At 49.6% G+C, this 12,223-nt stretch overlaps 1 protein-coding gene across 3 annotated transcripts; it reads left to right on the top strand.

The window, feature by feature from the left end:
• The first annotated feature begins 2,956 nt into the window (after positions 1-2,956).
• Positions 2,957-11,495, top strand: PFDN4 (prefoldin subunit 4). Of its 3 annotated transcripts, none has more exons than XM_008141191.3 (4): positions 2,957-3,061; positions 7,148-7,255; positions 8,043-8,183; positions 10,570-11,495. In XM_008141191.3, the coding sequence occupies exons 1-4, from the start codon at positions 3,038-3,040 to the stop codon at positions 10,699-10,701; spliced, it is 405 nt and encodes a 134-aa protein (XP_008139413.1). In that variant the 5' UTR covers positions 2,957-3,037; the 3' UTR covers positions 10,702-11,495. The 3 variants fall into 3 exon arrangements, with proteins under 3 accessions (XP_008139413.1, XP_054580359.1, XP_054580358.1); XM_054724384.1 differs by lacking the exon at positions 10,570-11,495 and adding an exon at positions 9,270-9,411; XM_054724383.1 differs by lacking the exon at positions 10,570-11,495 and adding an exon at positions 9,267-9,411.
• Positions 11,496-12,223: the final 728 nt, after the last annotated feature.

Here is a 12,223-nt window from a genome sequence, read left to right as displayed (position 1 = left end):
TGTTAGGGAGGGCTCCAAGGGTATTAAGGGGGGTGCTGCTGTCTGTGGGGGGTGCATATATTTAAGGAAAGCTTTCTTGATGGAGAGACATAGAGGATGAGCGTTGAGGATGAGTAGGATTTGCCCACGTGAATAACAGGGGAAAGGACATCAAGCGCTGCAGAGTGAGATGTGCAAAGGCCCTGGGGCAGAAGGAATCAGGCCGCACCCACGGAACGGTGTCGCCAGAGAAGGGAGCACAGAGAGTGAGGGGAAAGATGGTACGAAGTCAGGTCAGAGCGGGCGGGGGGGGGGGGGGGTAGACTTTGGTAAGGGATTCAAATTATACCCACGTGCCCTGGGAAGACAGTGAAGAATTTCAGACAGGGCCACGATAAAACAATTTACAAAACTGTTGAATCAAATACACACGGACACAGTTTCTATTGCCCGATACAATAAGACTCAAAAGGACTAGCGGACAGAGACGGTCAGGCGTATAGAGCGGTGGCTTAGAAAAGTGCCAACTGCGAAACAAGGGCAAAGTTTAAAGGTGGAAGAGGTTAGCGATAGCCAGACGAGGCTTTCAAGGGAGGATTAAATACTGAAGGGACGCAGAGGAAATTCTGGTGATCATGGAACAAAACAGGAAGGAGGCAAGTACAGGCCAGGATAAGGAGCCTAGGAGGGACATCTTTCAGTCACACCGTGCCTGATTTGCAGCAGTTAGAAAGTCCCTGACTTGCATAGGTTTGCTTAAGAAAACCTAGGGGATCCCCTGTTTTATTTAGGAACAAGACAGCTGGTTATAAGAACATTCCAGAAGATGTACACCTGGGGAGGTCACAGATGGATGGGTGGCCTGCGCTCTCCATCTACTTGTCATGCATAGGTCTAGGGTTTATTTGAAAATGAATTTGAATCATTTCAAAATCACAAGACTTAAAAAAATCCAGAGGCCTGGCTCTAGGAGAAAAGGGAATTTCTATTGGTCCTGGGTCCCCGTGTCCTCGTGACAATTGGCTGGAGGTGAGGAGCTGGATGTGGAGTTAGATGGAGCATGGTCCCTCCTGTCGTCCATCCTGCAGGCCTGGGAGTCTGCTCTCCACCCGCCCCCTCCCCTCTCCACAGCCACAGAGGGAGGTGGGAGGACGGCCATGTTCTCTCCAGCTTCATCTCTTGCCCTTCTCTCCCTTCTCTTTTCTTTTTTGCCCTTTCCCCAGTTTCTTTAAACACACCATGGTCATCTATCTTTGATATTAAAGGTTCCCTCCACACTTCCCTCCCTCCCTCTGGGGCTGGGACTGGGGTGGAGCAAATGGGAGGTGCCAAGAAAGCCTGGGACACACTCACTCTGGGGTGGGGGGTGGGGGGGGGGACTTCCCCTCCCCCACCCCCACCCCATTACCTGTTACCTTCCACTCTGATCAAATCTCAGCTGAAACACAAATTTGTCTGGCAGGGATTGGAGATTTATTTAACCCCCTTGAGATCTGTTCCTGTAGCAAGTGAAACTGGTTTCTCCTTTAAGTCAGAGATTTTAAATGTCCATTTAAAATATATTTAGTCTACGTTTTTAAAACAGATTTTAAAAAATAATTCAGAAAATCATCATTGTGTTGATATCTTGGTGGAATATTTACCCAGGTGGCCTCAGGCTGGGGTCTGTCTGGGGACACTCCCACGGTCCTTGGGCGCCCCCTGCAGGCGCCCCTGCAGTCTTGGGACCTGGCGTCTGGCGCAGATGTTGCCGGTTTTGGGGGGGAACTCATGCTGGTAGGGCTATGAAACCACGCAGTTCATTCTCGCTTTGTGACAGAGTCTAAATTAAGCTGGGGCATGTCTGAATAATTTTGTAGCCTCCGTGTCAATTCAGATAGAGTTATTGTTCCGCTCAATTTTTCAATAAACATACTATTTGATTCCTTGCATCTTCCTCACAGAGTTTTCATGCTGGTAATGAGCATCTTTTATTGCTACTATATGTGTTCTTGTTATAACTACTAATAGCATATTGATAACACTCACCATCTAACATACTTATAATTCACTTCGGTGTTTTGACCATGGTATGTCTCCCATCACTAGAATGCAAGCTGCATGAGGACAAGGAATTTTGTCTATTTTTCCCCCGTTCTGTAGTTCCACTGCCCTCTGCTCCAGTCTCTGGACACTCTCCCACCCGCACCCTCCCCTCCCCGGGACGTAGGCTCAAGGTCACCAGGACTCTGATTTTACAAGCTCAAGCTAAACAAAGTATTGTTTTGATATTGTCGACTTTAATATAATTTTCACATCTAGGATCCAGGCAGTGGGAGGCCAGTGTCCAGCCTGGTGTAAGGGAATGTGTTAAACCACCTTCCCTGTGGCAATTCCCACGCCCACCCCTCGCGGGGATAGTATTTCCCAGTGGTTGTTGGTGAGTTTCCTTTCTCCAGTTGTTTTCCTTTGTACCCCAGGCTTCTCTCTTTTGCTGGTCCAAACGGGGATTCTGAGCCCAAAAAGGAATTGGAAGGCACCGTGTCAGCGTGTACTGTAACCGCTCAATAATGTTGTTGAACATGTTAGTTAATAGGAGTGCTTCCTCCTTTACACCGTCTGAATTGTCAGGGCACATCGATATCACGTACTATTGCCAAGGCCATTCGTTATTAGCCTTTGGAAAGTAGGTCAGTTTCTCTATACATTTGTGGGATTGATGAAAAAGAATTTCCCTGCCACCCCCTCCAGACCCCGGCCCGGCCCCGCCCCGCCCCTCTGCGCTGTGCGCTCCCTGCTGGCCGCCGCTGGAGCTGCAGCCGTTCGCCACACCCCCCAGTTTCTGTCGGCTCACAGGGCGGTGCCCGCCCCTTTAATTGGCACGTACCAAGTCCTTCCAGATTCCATTTCCTCCCTGGGTTCTAGGTGTTCGACATCCTCGGTCGAAGATCCAATAGGAGGGAATGTGGAGACGGTGGTGTATTTTGCGGGAGTTGTGGGCTAACAGGGAGTGAGCGGGAGCCGGGAAGGAACGCGCGGGCTCAGCCCTCCCCTCCGCGCGCCGTGGTCCAGTCCCAAGATGGCGGCCACCATGAAGAAGGCGGTGAGTGGGGCGCTCGCGGGCGGATGCTCGGGCGGCGGGCGCTGGGCCGCCGAGGGGCCGGGCGGGCACCTCTGGGGTGCTCATCCCCGAGGCCGGCGTGGGGCCTGGGGCCGAGCGCCCGAACCTGAGGGCGGCCCCGCGGCGAGGCCTGCCCGCACCCGGCGCCCCGAGCACGGGGGTCCGGCGGCCCTGGCGTGTCACGGGGCGTGGGAAGCCGAAGGTCCACTGGCCATGACGCCGGGCGCTTTGCCGGGTTATCGCGTTTAACCCACACCGTTCACGCGGGTCGGCAGTGCCTGTACCGCCCTTTGCAGGTGAGGAGGCTGCGGCCCAGGTCGGGGAGTCACCTGCCCCAGGTTGCGCCGCTGCGGGGAGCAGAGCGGACCCCGCGCCCTGGGAGGTCCGGCCCCGAGCCCGGGCCCCGCCGCCCCCGCTCCCGCCCCGATGCCCAGGCGGTCACCCTCCCGACGCTCCCCGCACCCTCGCAAGGGCAGGTCCCCCACTTACAGGTGGGGAGCAGAGCCCGAGCCCTTAGGGGCCTGCCGGTGACTCAGCTCGGGAGCTCAGAGCTGGGTTCCAGCGCAGCGTTTACTTGTTTACTTATTTTTTATTTTCCCAAATCAAACGGAACTCCTCTTAGGGTCTACAATCCAGTAAGTCTCCCCAGATGCCTAAAGATAGAAGAAAAATAAAATGGGGGGGCGGGGACGAGGAGGTAATAGCAGCTGCAGGTGGTGGAGGCTTCCCTGCGCGCCGGGCGCGGTCCGGGGCCCCGCACACGTGACGTCCCCTCACTTCCTTGGGGCAGATCCTGTCTTTATCCCGGTTTTACGGGGGAGGCACCGAGCGCAGAGGCAAAGCTGGGGTGGAAGTAAACACAGGCCTCGTGGCCGCAGGCCGGGTGTTGAGCCCCGTGGTGCCCGAGGCCAGGCCCTGGCCCGGGGGACTGGCCCTCCTTCCCCGGCGAGGCCCCCTGAGACCTGGCTGCCCTCTCTCTCCCGCCCTGTGAGGAGGGTGGTGGCCAGCCGGGATGGAGGGGTGTGGTGCCAGCCGGGGGACCCCGGGCCACCCAGGATGAGTTCCCTTCATTACCTTCCTATTGAGCACCGAGTGGGCTCAGGCGCGGCCCTCCTGCAAGCCGGGCTCTGTGCTGTCCTCTTCACCTCTGGTTTGTATTTAATGGGCCCGGTGTTAGGTGTGGCCTTGACACCATGGGAGAGGCTAGTTGGGGTTCACCCCACTTGGCAGGTGTGGAAGCTGAAGTGAAGAGAGGAGTCAATGTGGCGGAACTGGGAGGAGAAGGATTGGAATCCCGGATTTTGCCAAATTTTTGGTCACCCATATTTTTTCCTTTCTTTCATTCAACAAGCTTCTGAGCGTGTCGCGTGGCACAGTCTCGGTTGTATGGGATGGAGATGACAGTGGTTTTAATTCCTCCGGCCTCCTGGCCTTGTAGACCTCAAGCTCCGGGAGGGACGGCCATGCATCCAGGGGTCACACAGGAGTGTCCAGCCCCGATGAGAACTGGAGAGGCGCGTGGGGAGCGCGGCTGTGTGTGATCCGAGGTGTGGGCCGCTGGATTAGGAAGGAGGGGAGGGGGCAGGCATCCCAGGGAGGGAGTTTCTCCTCCAGACCCCATGCCTGGAATAGAAGGAGGGTCCCAATGGCCAGGGATTGGGCGGAGAGCTTGAACCGTGAGGGTAGGAAAAGGTAGGTGTGGCCAAAACATGGAGGCTTTTCTTCTTCATTGTAGTGAGCCTGCTGGTGGGTGCGGCCGCCTCTCCTAGTGTCCCCGTAGCTGGGAACAGTCCTGGGAGGCCGGCTACACAGACTTCCCCCCTGCCCCTGGAGGAACCCCTAGGCTGACCAGGGTGGGTGTCCCCGGGGAGCCCCTTGCGCAGGTTTCAGCCGGCAGCCCCTGGGTTGTAGCGCGCTGCCTCCCGGGGGCCCGGGCCCACCCGGGGAGATGTTCCCTGAGAAGATGCCGTCCCCTCCTCCGGCTCTGCGTCCTAAGACCGCTCGTGGCCATGCTGGGGCTCCAGTCGGACACCTGTGCACCTCCCTCCGCAGGAAGCCGTCTTGACCTTCCTGTTCAAAGAAGCCCCTTCACTCCCTACATCCCCCCAACACGTTCACCCCCGTCGCCATCACATGTGTAACTTCCAGCAGAAAACCTTGTGTTTGGCCTTTGCTGTCTCCTCCACCGGACGGAAGCTCAGTGTGCACCACGGCACGACTGCGCCTCCCCTTTCACTGTGCCTGGCACGGAGGAGACACCAAGTAATGGTTAAGTGAATGTATGCCCGGAAGGTGAATAAAAATGCAGAGCATAGTTGTGTATCAGAGACTTGGTAGATACCTTTAAGAGACGAAAATAGAAGCAGGCTGACATGGGCCAGCATTTCCTTCTCCCAGGTGTTTAGGGCAGTGAGAGACCTGCTGGTAACACCCAAACCCAGCGTGAGGCTGACTGACTGGTTCTGTTTCCTCCCAGAACCCCCCCCCCCCCCCCCCCCGGGATACTGATTCTCAAGAAAAGGGACATTCGGCTGCAGGGGATTTGGGTTTTCACCTTGCATCTTCTGGGCGTGTTCTTCCTTTGTGGTGATTTTTGGTGAACTTTCAGGAAGTAAAGCACAGCTGGCACTTAGTGGAAGGTGACTCCACCGCAGGCCCTCTGCTAGGTGCCCATGCTGTCACCTCTGAGGTGGGCATAGCTCCCCGGTTTCACTGAAGGATGGCAAACCTCAGCTGGCTGCAGGGAATTGGGACGTTTGCCATGGTTCCTGCTCCTGGGTGTGAATCCACTCTTGTTCCCACCACTCTGCTGCCTCAAATACTACAAAACAACTCCTTCCTCCATGAATTCTTATGGCTTCGTGAGCAGTAGTAACTACATCTGGCTTGTGTTAAAGCAGGATTTCCTACCTTGTGGGTAGGGGTGGGGGGATTCATTTAAGAATCTTGATGAGAGCTATGAAGACCCCTCCAGATCAGTGCACATCCTACACATGCCATTTTGCATAGTTTCAGGGGGTGAATGGATCCCTCAATGCCCACGGGCCCCCAATTAAGAATTAAGCCCTCCCTGCCAAAATGAATCGGCAGGCAATGTAGCTGTGTTCTAGATCAGTGAGATGAAAATGGAAGCCACGGCTGTTAGGGCAGGGGCGGCTTCTCCCTTTCTGCACACAGCACTCGCTGGGTGGCATGCGGCTTACCCAGGCCCCTGTGCCTCCAATGCCAGCTTTAGCCCCAACCCCAGTGAGAAAACCACCGTGAATTAGTGCACTCCAGGGCCACGTGTGTAGAGGGCTGCTGTGGGCTGGGTGGGGGAGTGGGGGAGGGCGGCTCCAAAAGGAAGCGCCTGTTCTGGACAGATGGGAAGCAGGGGCCCAGTTCTCTACAACTTTTCAGAAACCGTGTGCATGTGACTGATGAACATGATTGAGGTTCACGTTCGGAAGCCCTGCCTTGAGCCCCAGCTGTGTGTGTGGGAAGCCCGGTCCCGGTGCTTCACGGGGACTGTGCACCTGAGACATAGTCAGGTTCGGGGCTCAGTACTTGAACTCTGCGGGAGAGCAGGAGCTCTGAATTCCCTGTGCCCCCTGTTCGCTTAGGGAATTGGAGTTACCGTGAAGCAAAATGACTTGAACGCTAGGATTATCTGCATAAGGACTTGCCTTTGGTTTCTGTGCTGCAGGCCAGTGTTTACCAGCGTCCATGTTCATGAAAATATGTTGGCTATTCAAAGCTATATGCATGGGTCTGATGATGGGCCTGGTGTGTGCGAAGCTGTTTGCGGGATGATGAGACCTGGGATGGGAGGGCCAACTTTCAGGATCTGCCTTCCTGTTCTGACCACTGAGCTCCATATTGGTGAGACAACAGGGTGCTTCGCCCTCTGGAGAAATCAGAGTGTCCGGACCTTATGCCTTTGGTCATGAGAGGCCAGGTGAGGGGTAGGGTGTGGCCACTGGGCCAGGTTATTGGGGTCCTTATTGAAACGAGGTACGCCTTTGTCTTTCCTCCTTTATAACCAAGTGAGGGCAAACTAAGGAGAGTCTGGCATTTAACTTTTTTCAGGCTGCAGAAGACGTCAATGTTACTTTTGAAGATCAACAAAAGATAAACAAATTTGCACGGAATACGAGTAGAATCACAGAGCTGAAGGAAGAAATAGATGTAAAAAAGGTACTGGAGATATGTATCTTATTTAAGAAAAATAAAAGTTCTTTATGCACTAGTTCTTAAAAACTGAATTCAGTAACTTGTGCTTATATCTCTCTGGACTCTGTCGCAGATGACATAATCTACTCTAGTTTAAGAAGAAAAACCTGGTTTAAGGGATGTGAGAAACTTACAGATTGTTGAGAGGTGGGACTCGAGGCTGAGGTTCCAGGAGCAGGTCCCAGAACCATGTCTCAGAGCACTTGGCTGGGATGGAACTGCTGCTGTCCACGGCCAGCTGCCTGCTCCTCAGACCTAGGACACTGCGCTGCCGCCCAGCTGCCCCTGAAATTGGAGGCCTTGTGCCCAGCCGCTGCTCATGCAACTCCTGCATTGAAGTCCAGTTCAAGTGCAGTAGATGGGTGGAATTCAAGTTCTTTGCTTCCTTCCTATCACCAGGCACGGCTGAGAAGTGTAGATTTGTTTTTGCCTTTGCTTTACTTCTCCCACAGGAAGGCAGAGCTCACAGTGAGAAACCGTAAAGGTAGATATTTTGAGTGGCCACAGATCCCCGCTGTCCACCGCAGCATGCTTGTAGCAATCTGGAAGTATCTAGAGATCAGCGTGTTAGTGAGCTCTTAAGTGCTTCCTTGTGACGCCTTCTAGAATATAAGGAAGTCTCGTTTTAGTGTGGGAATACCTTTGTGAAGGTCCCTCTGAGAGTTGGTGTCCCCAAATTAAAATGGGCTGCTAGCCTCTATCGGGGAATTTTGAATACATTTTTCATTGCTGTTCCCTTTTGCATTTGCAGAAACAACTCCAAAATTTAGAAGATGCTTGCGAGGACATCATGCTCGCAGATGAAGACTGCTTAATGATACCTTATCAAATTGGTGATGTTTTCATTAGCCATTCTCAAGAAGAAACACAAGAAATGTTAGAAGAAGCAAAGGTATATTGAAGTCTTTCCCTGGGTGATGAAGTCTGACTCTTAAATTGTGATTTGTACCCTTATAAAGAATACTAGAGGCCCGGTGCATGAAAATTCATGCACTGGACTGGGGAGTCCCTCAGCCCAGCCTGCCCCCTCTCACAGTCTGAGAGCCCTCAGGGGTGGGATGCAACCCGGCAATCAGGGGAAGGCGACGCCCCCATCACACCTCAGCTGCTGCCATTGCCGGCAGTGTAAGCCTCGGCTAGCCCTGGTTACTTGAGCCTCAGCCGCCATCCGAGGCTTGCCTGCGCCTCGGGCCGGCCCTCAGTGGCTGGGGGATAGAGGGGACTGGGGGACTCTGGAGGCAGGCCATGCACCTGCTGCCCAGGTGAGGCTGAGGAGACTGGGCACTGCCATCTTGTGGCTGTGGGTGCCGCCATCTTTGAGGGCTGGGCAGTCAATTAGCATATTCCCTCCTTATTGGCTGTGGGTGCCACCATCTTTGAGGGCAGGGCAGTCAATTAGCATAGTCCCTCCTTATTGGCTGTGGGTGCCACCATCTTTGAGGGTGGGGCAGTCAATTAGCATATTCCCTCCTTATTGGTTGTGGGTGCCGCCATTTTTGCGACAGTGTGAGGGTCAATTAGCATATTCCCTCTCTATTAGATAGGATGTAGGAGTAGGGAAAATAATGGATGCTGGCTAATATTTTCTGGGTCTCACAGTGCTCCCCATGTGCTCCGAATGCTTTGCAAGTGTGAGTTTATTTCATCCTAACAAGGACTCTGTGAGACAGGTACCATTAGTTCCAGTTAGAGTTGAAGAATAGAGGCTTAGAGAGCTTTTGGCACTTATTCAAAGTGACACAGGGAATGATTTTGCGATTCCCAAGCCTGCACTCTGAATTAAAAGTGTTTAGGAAGTACAGGATATTACAAAGCAACAGAAAAACCACCCGTAATCCCACTCACTACGCAGAGGTGGTCATCCATGATGAGCATCTCCATGCCTTTCCCTTATGTTCTCTTTCTTTTGCTTCACATTTTGGTCAGTTAACATCCCGGGAGTGTTTTCTCCTCCCGTTAATGTTTCTTTATCCAGCAGGTACTCCCTGGGAGCCTGCTCTGGGCCAGGAACACGGACGTTAAGCGCACCATGTTTGATGACTTTAATGCCATGTTGGTGGACATTGACTCAGCTCACTATCCTCCTAGTGTTTCCAGTATTTTCCTGAAGTGATTCTCTAGAGAGCATTTTTATACTTTATTCTTTGCTCACATTTAGGTAATCCTTTAAGGAAATAATCAGTGAAGTGTAATTACTGGGTCAGAGTGTAAGTTCATTGGCGTGTTTGAGGCATTTGAGACTTAGCAAATTCGTTTCCAGTTCATGGGTCCTCCAGCTATGCCTGAGGGCAGTCATGTTGTGTATGAGAAGCTGACGGCAGTTAAATATTTTCTAATTCTCTTGAAAGTTGCCTAATTAGCTTGAATATTATTTAAAATGTTTGTCTTCCTGCTTTAAATGTCATAAAAGCACAGTTTTTCATGACTTAAACGCACATTTAATACACCTCAGGTAGAACTAACACTCCTGAGTCTTTCCGTGTCGAAACATGGCGTCTCCTGTTATGCTGAAACCTCTTTCATAGGGAAACTGTGATTCTGGTTTTCTGTGTAGCCGTCCTAAAGTACTCTTGCAAATATTTCAAGAGAGGTTTTTGTCACTATTGTGAACATTCCTCCCTCCACCCCAGCCCCACCCCCGCCCCTGCCACACACATATATTGAACCTTTATTTTGCATTTCATTCATTCATTTTAGAAGTATTTATGGAGTGTAAACTCTGAATCGGTTTCTATCACTTACTGGGTACCGGGACAACAGAACACCCTGGTCCCTGCCTGCATGGAGTATATAATCTGGATGGAAAGACTCAGAAAATTTCTGCCAGGTTTTGACTGAATTGTTACTCTTAGTTATTGGTGGTAGCATGAATTTTTCCTCTAGTTTCATAGTTACCTTATGGGTGGTTGGAGAGGCTCTGGCAGAAGCCATGCCTGTGACGCACTGTTTAGCAGAAGTGGCCGACGTGTTTCTGTAGGGTTCTTTGTTTATTCAGATATGGTAATTTAGAAATTAATTTTTTTCAATCTCTTATGTTTTTGAAATCAGCCCAAACTGAAAAAACAAGCTGATTTATCTTATGGGCAAATATAGGTCCTGAATCAAAAATGCCAATTTTCAGACTTTTGGTTGAGATCTAATGATCAGTATTATATATGTAGCTGCCTGTTGAAGTTTAGAAAGTTCTGACCTAAAAGTGTTCCAAATATTTTTTTCAGCCACAGGTGCTAGAAATCATCCAATTGAAGAGAATTAACTTAAACATTTTTTTTTTCCAGAAAAATTTGCAAGAAGAAATTGATGCCTTAGAATCCAGAGTGGAATCCATTCAACGGGTGTTAGCAGATTTGAAAGTTCAGTTATATGCAAAATTTGGGAGCAACATAAACCTTGAAGCTGATGAAAGCTAAACATTTTATATTACCTTTAAAATTTGTTTAATAAACTTGAATATTGTTTAAATGATAATTTTCCTTTTTCAAACGATATGGAAAGCAAAACTTTCTTTTTTAAAAAAGATTTCATTTATTTAATGGAAACTTGCCTATTTTCACATGTCTTGCTTATTTATTTTATATTTTTGAAAGAAGACAGTATTCATCTATGTATTTTGCATAATGATTCTATCAAGTGTAGGGGTTTTATGTCATGTTATTAAACTCAGTTAAGCAATCTTTTATGTTTCTATATTATCATTTAGAACATCTGTTGCAATTTTTATCAGAAAATTTAACAATTGTGACGTGTTGTTTATATGTGTCTATTACACTTGCTTTTTAGAGTTGGCGAAGGAACTCCAGAAAGATCTAATCTTATACCTGTCTACTCACTTCACACCTGAAACTTTGTCATGTACTGAAAAATATGTATATATTTTATTTAAATACATGCAATATATATTATATATAAACATATATATTTCACTTTTCTCTTACATACAAATATCATGGATCTTTGGAAAAGAGTCAGCTCATGCTGAGACTTGAGCTTCATACAAAAGTAGAGCAGAACCACATAAGAATATTCTAGAAACCAAGAGATGTATCAATAGAAATGTTTAGTGTGTTTTAAAAATTGTGTTTCAGACTTTATTTTAGTGCTTTGTAATTAATTGGGGTTTATATTGATGATGATGTAGAAGTTAAGCAGCTGTGTATTTAAAAATAAGGCTTTTTTCTTAAATAAAGAGTACATTTATCCCCTACAGCCCCCCAAAAGACATATGTTTTGGGATTTGGAACCTAATGGTATATTAACTTCCCAGCAGATGGCACTGATATATCAGAATACCAGTGGAAGGATCATAATACAAAAATGAGGATATTTCTAGGATTAAGTGTACATAATTTTAAGAGGAAATGTCATTTTTTATCCTTCAAGGCTAAGCATTGCATATTGTATTTTTTGATTAAATGTTTAGCAACAGTTCAGGCTTAAAGATAGAATTCTAAAATTCTTCATGACATAAAGGCAACTTTTAAATTGCTACAAAATGTTCCCAAATAGTGATATTCAAATTCTGGAAAATGACTGGTGAAAGGATATTTTTTCTTGCATGCACTTGGTTAGTGTTCAGTTAGAGGCATGAGACTGGGGAGATGTATCAGGCAGGTTGTAGCAGGAAGTGTATCACTTAAGTTAGAATAGTTTCAGGAAACTTGGGCCAAGATTACAAAGGTGGAACGTTCGTTCTGTGCCCTCAGAGGCCCAGGGAGGGAGCAGCCACGCCCTTCACCCAGGGAAGAGCTGCCTTCATCTGGGAGGGACACAGCCTGCGACATCCCTGCATCGAGAGAGCCCGAGACTGGACCCCCTGACCCGTTCCCCCTCCAGAACCCAGCTGGCGTCCGCCTGGGCCACATCCAGCCAGAATACAGATGTAGTCCATAAGAGTCAGTTTTTTAGGGCCACAGATGGGTCTGGAGGGGCTGA

Source organism: Eptesicus fuscus, chromosome 12, assembly GCF_027574615.1.
Source record: "Eptesicus fuscus isolate TK198812 chromosome 12, DD_ASM_mEF_20220401, whole genome shotgun sequence".
Classification (NCBI taxonomy): Eukaryota; Metazoa; Chordata; class Mammalia; order Chiroptera; family Vespertilionidae; genus Eptesicus; species Eptesicus fuscus.
This window is presented reverse-complemented; position numbering and strand designations above follow the sequence as displayed.

Bases quoted from the DNA above. Each gene is read 5' to 3' on its own strand.
- PFDN4 (XM_054724383.1), top strand. From the start codon at position 3,038: ATGGCGGCCACCATGAAGAAGGCG. The intron at 7,256-8,042 runs GTACTGGAGATA...TTGCATTTGCAG, and splicing joins AAGAAATAGATGTAAAAAAG to AAACAACTCCAAAATTTAGA. The intron at 8,184-9,266 runs GTATATTGAAGT...TTCTTTATCCAG, and splicing joins AAATGTTAGAAGAAGCAAAG to CAGGTACTCCCTGGGAGCCT.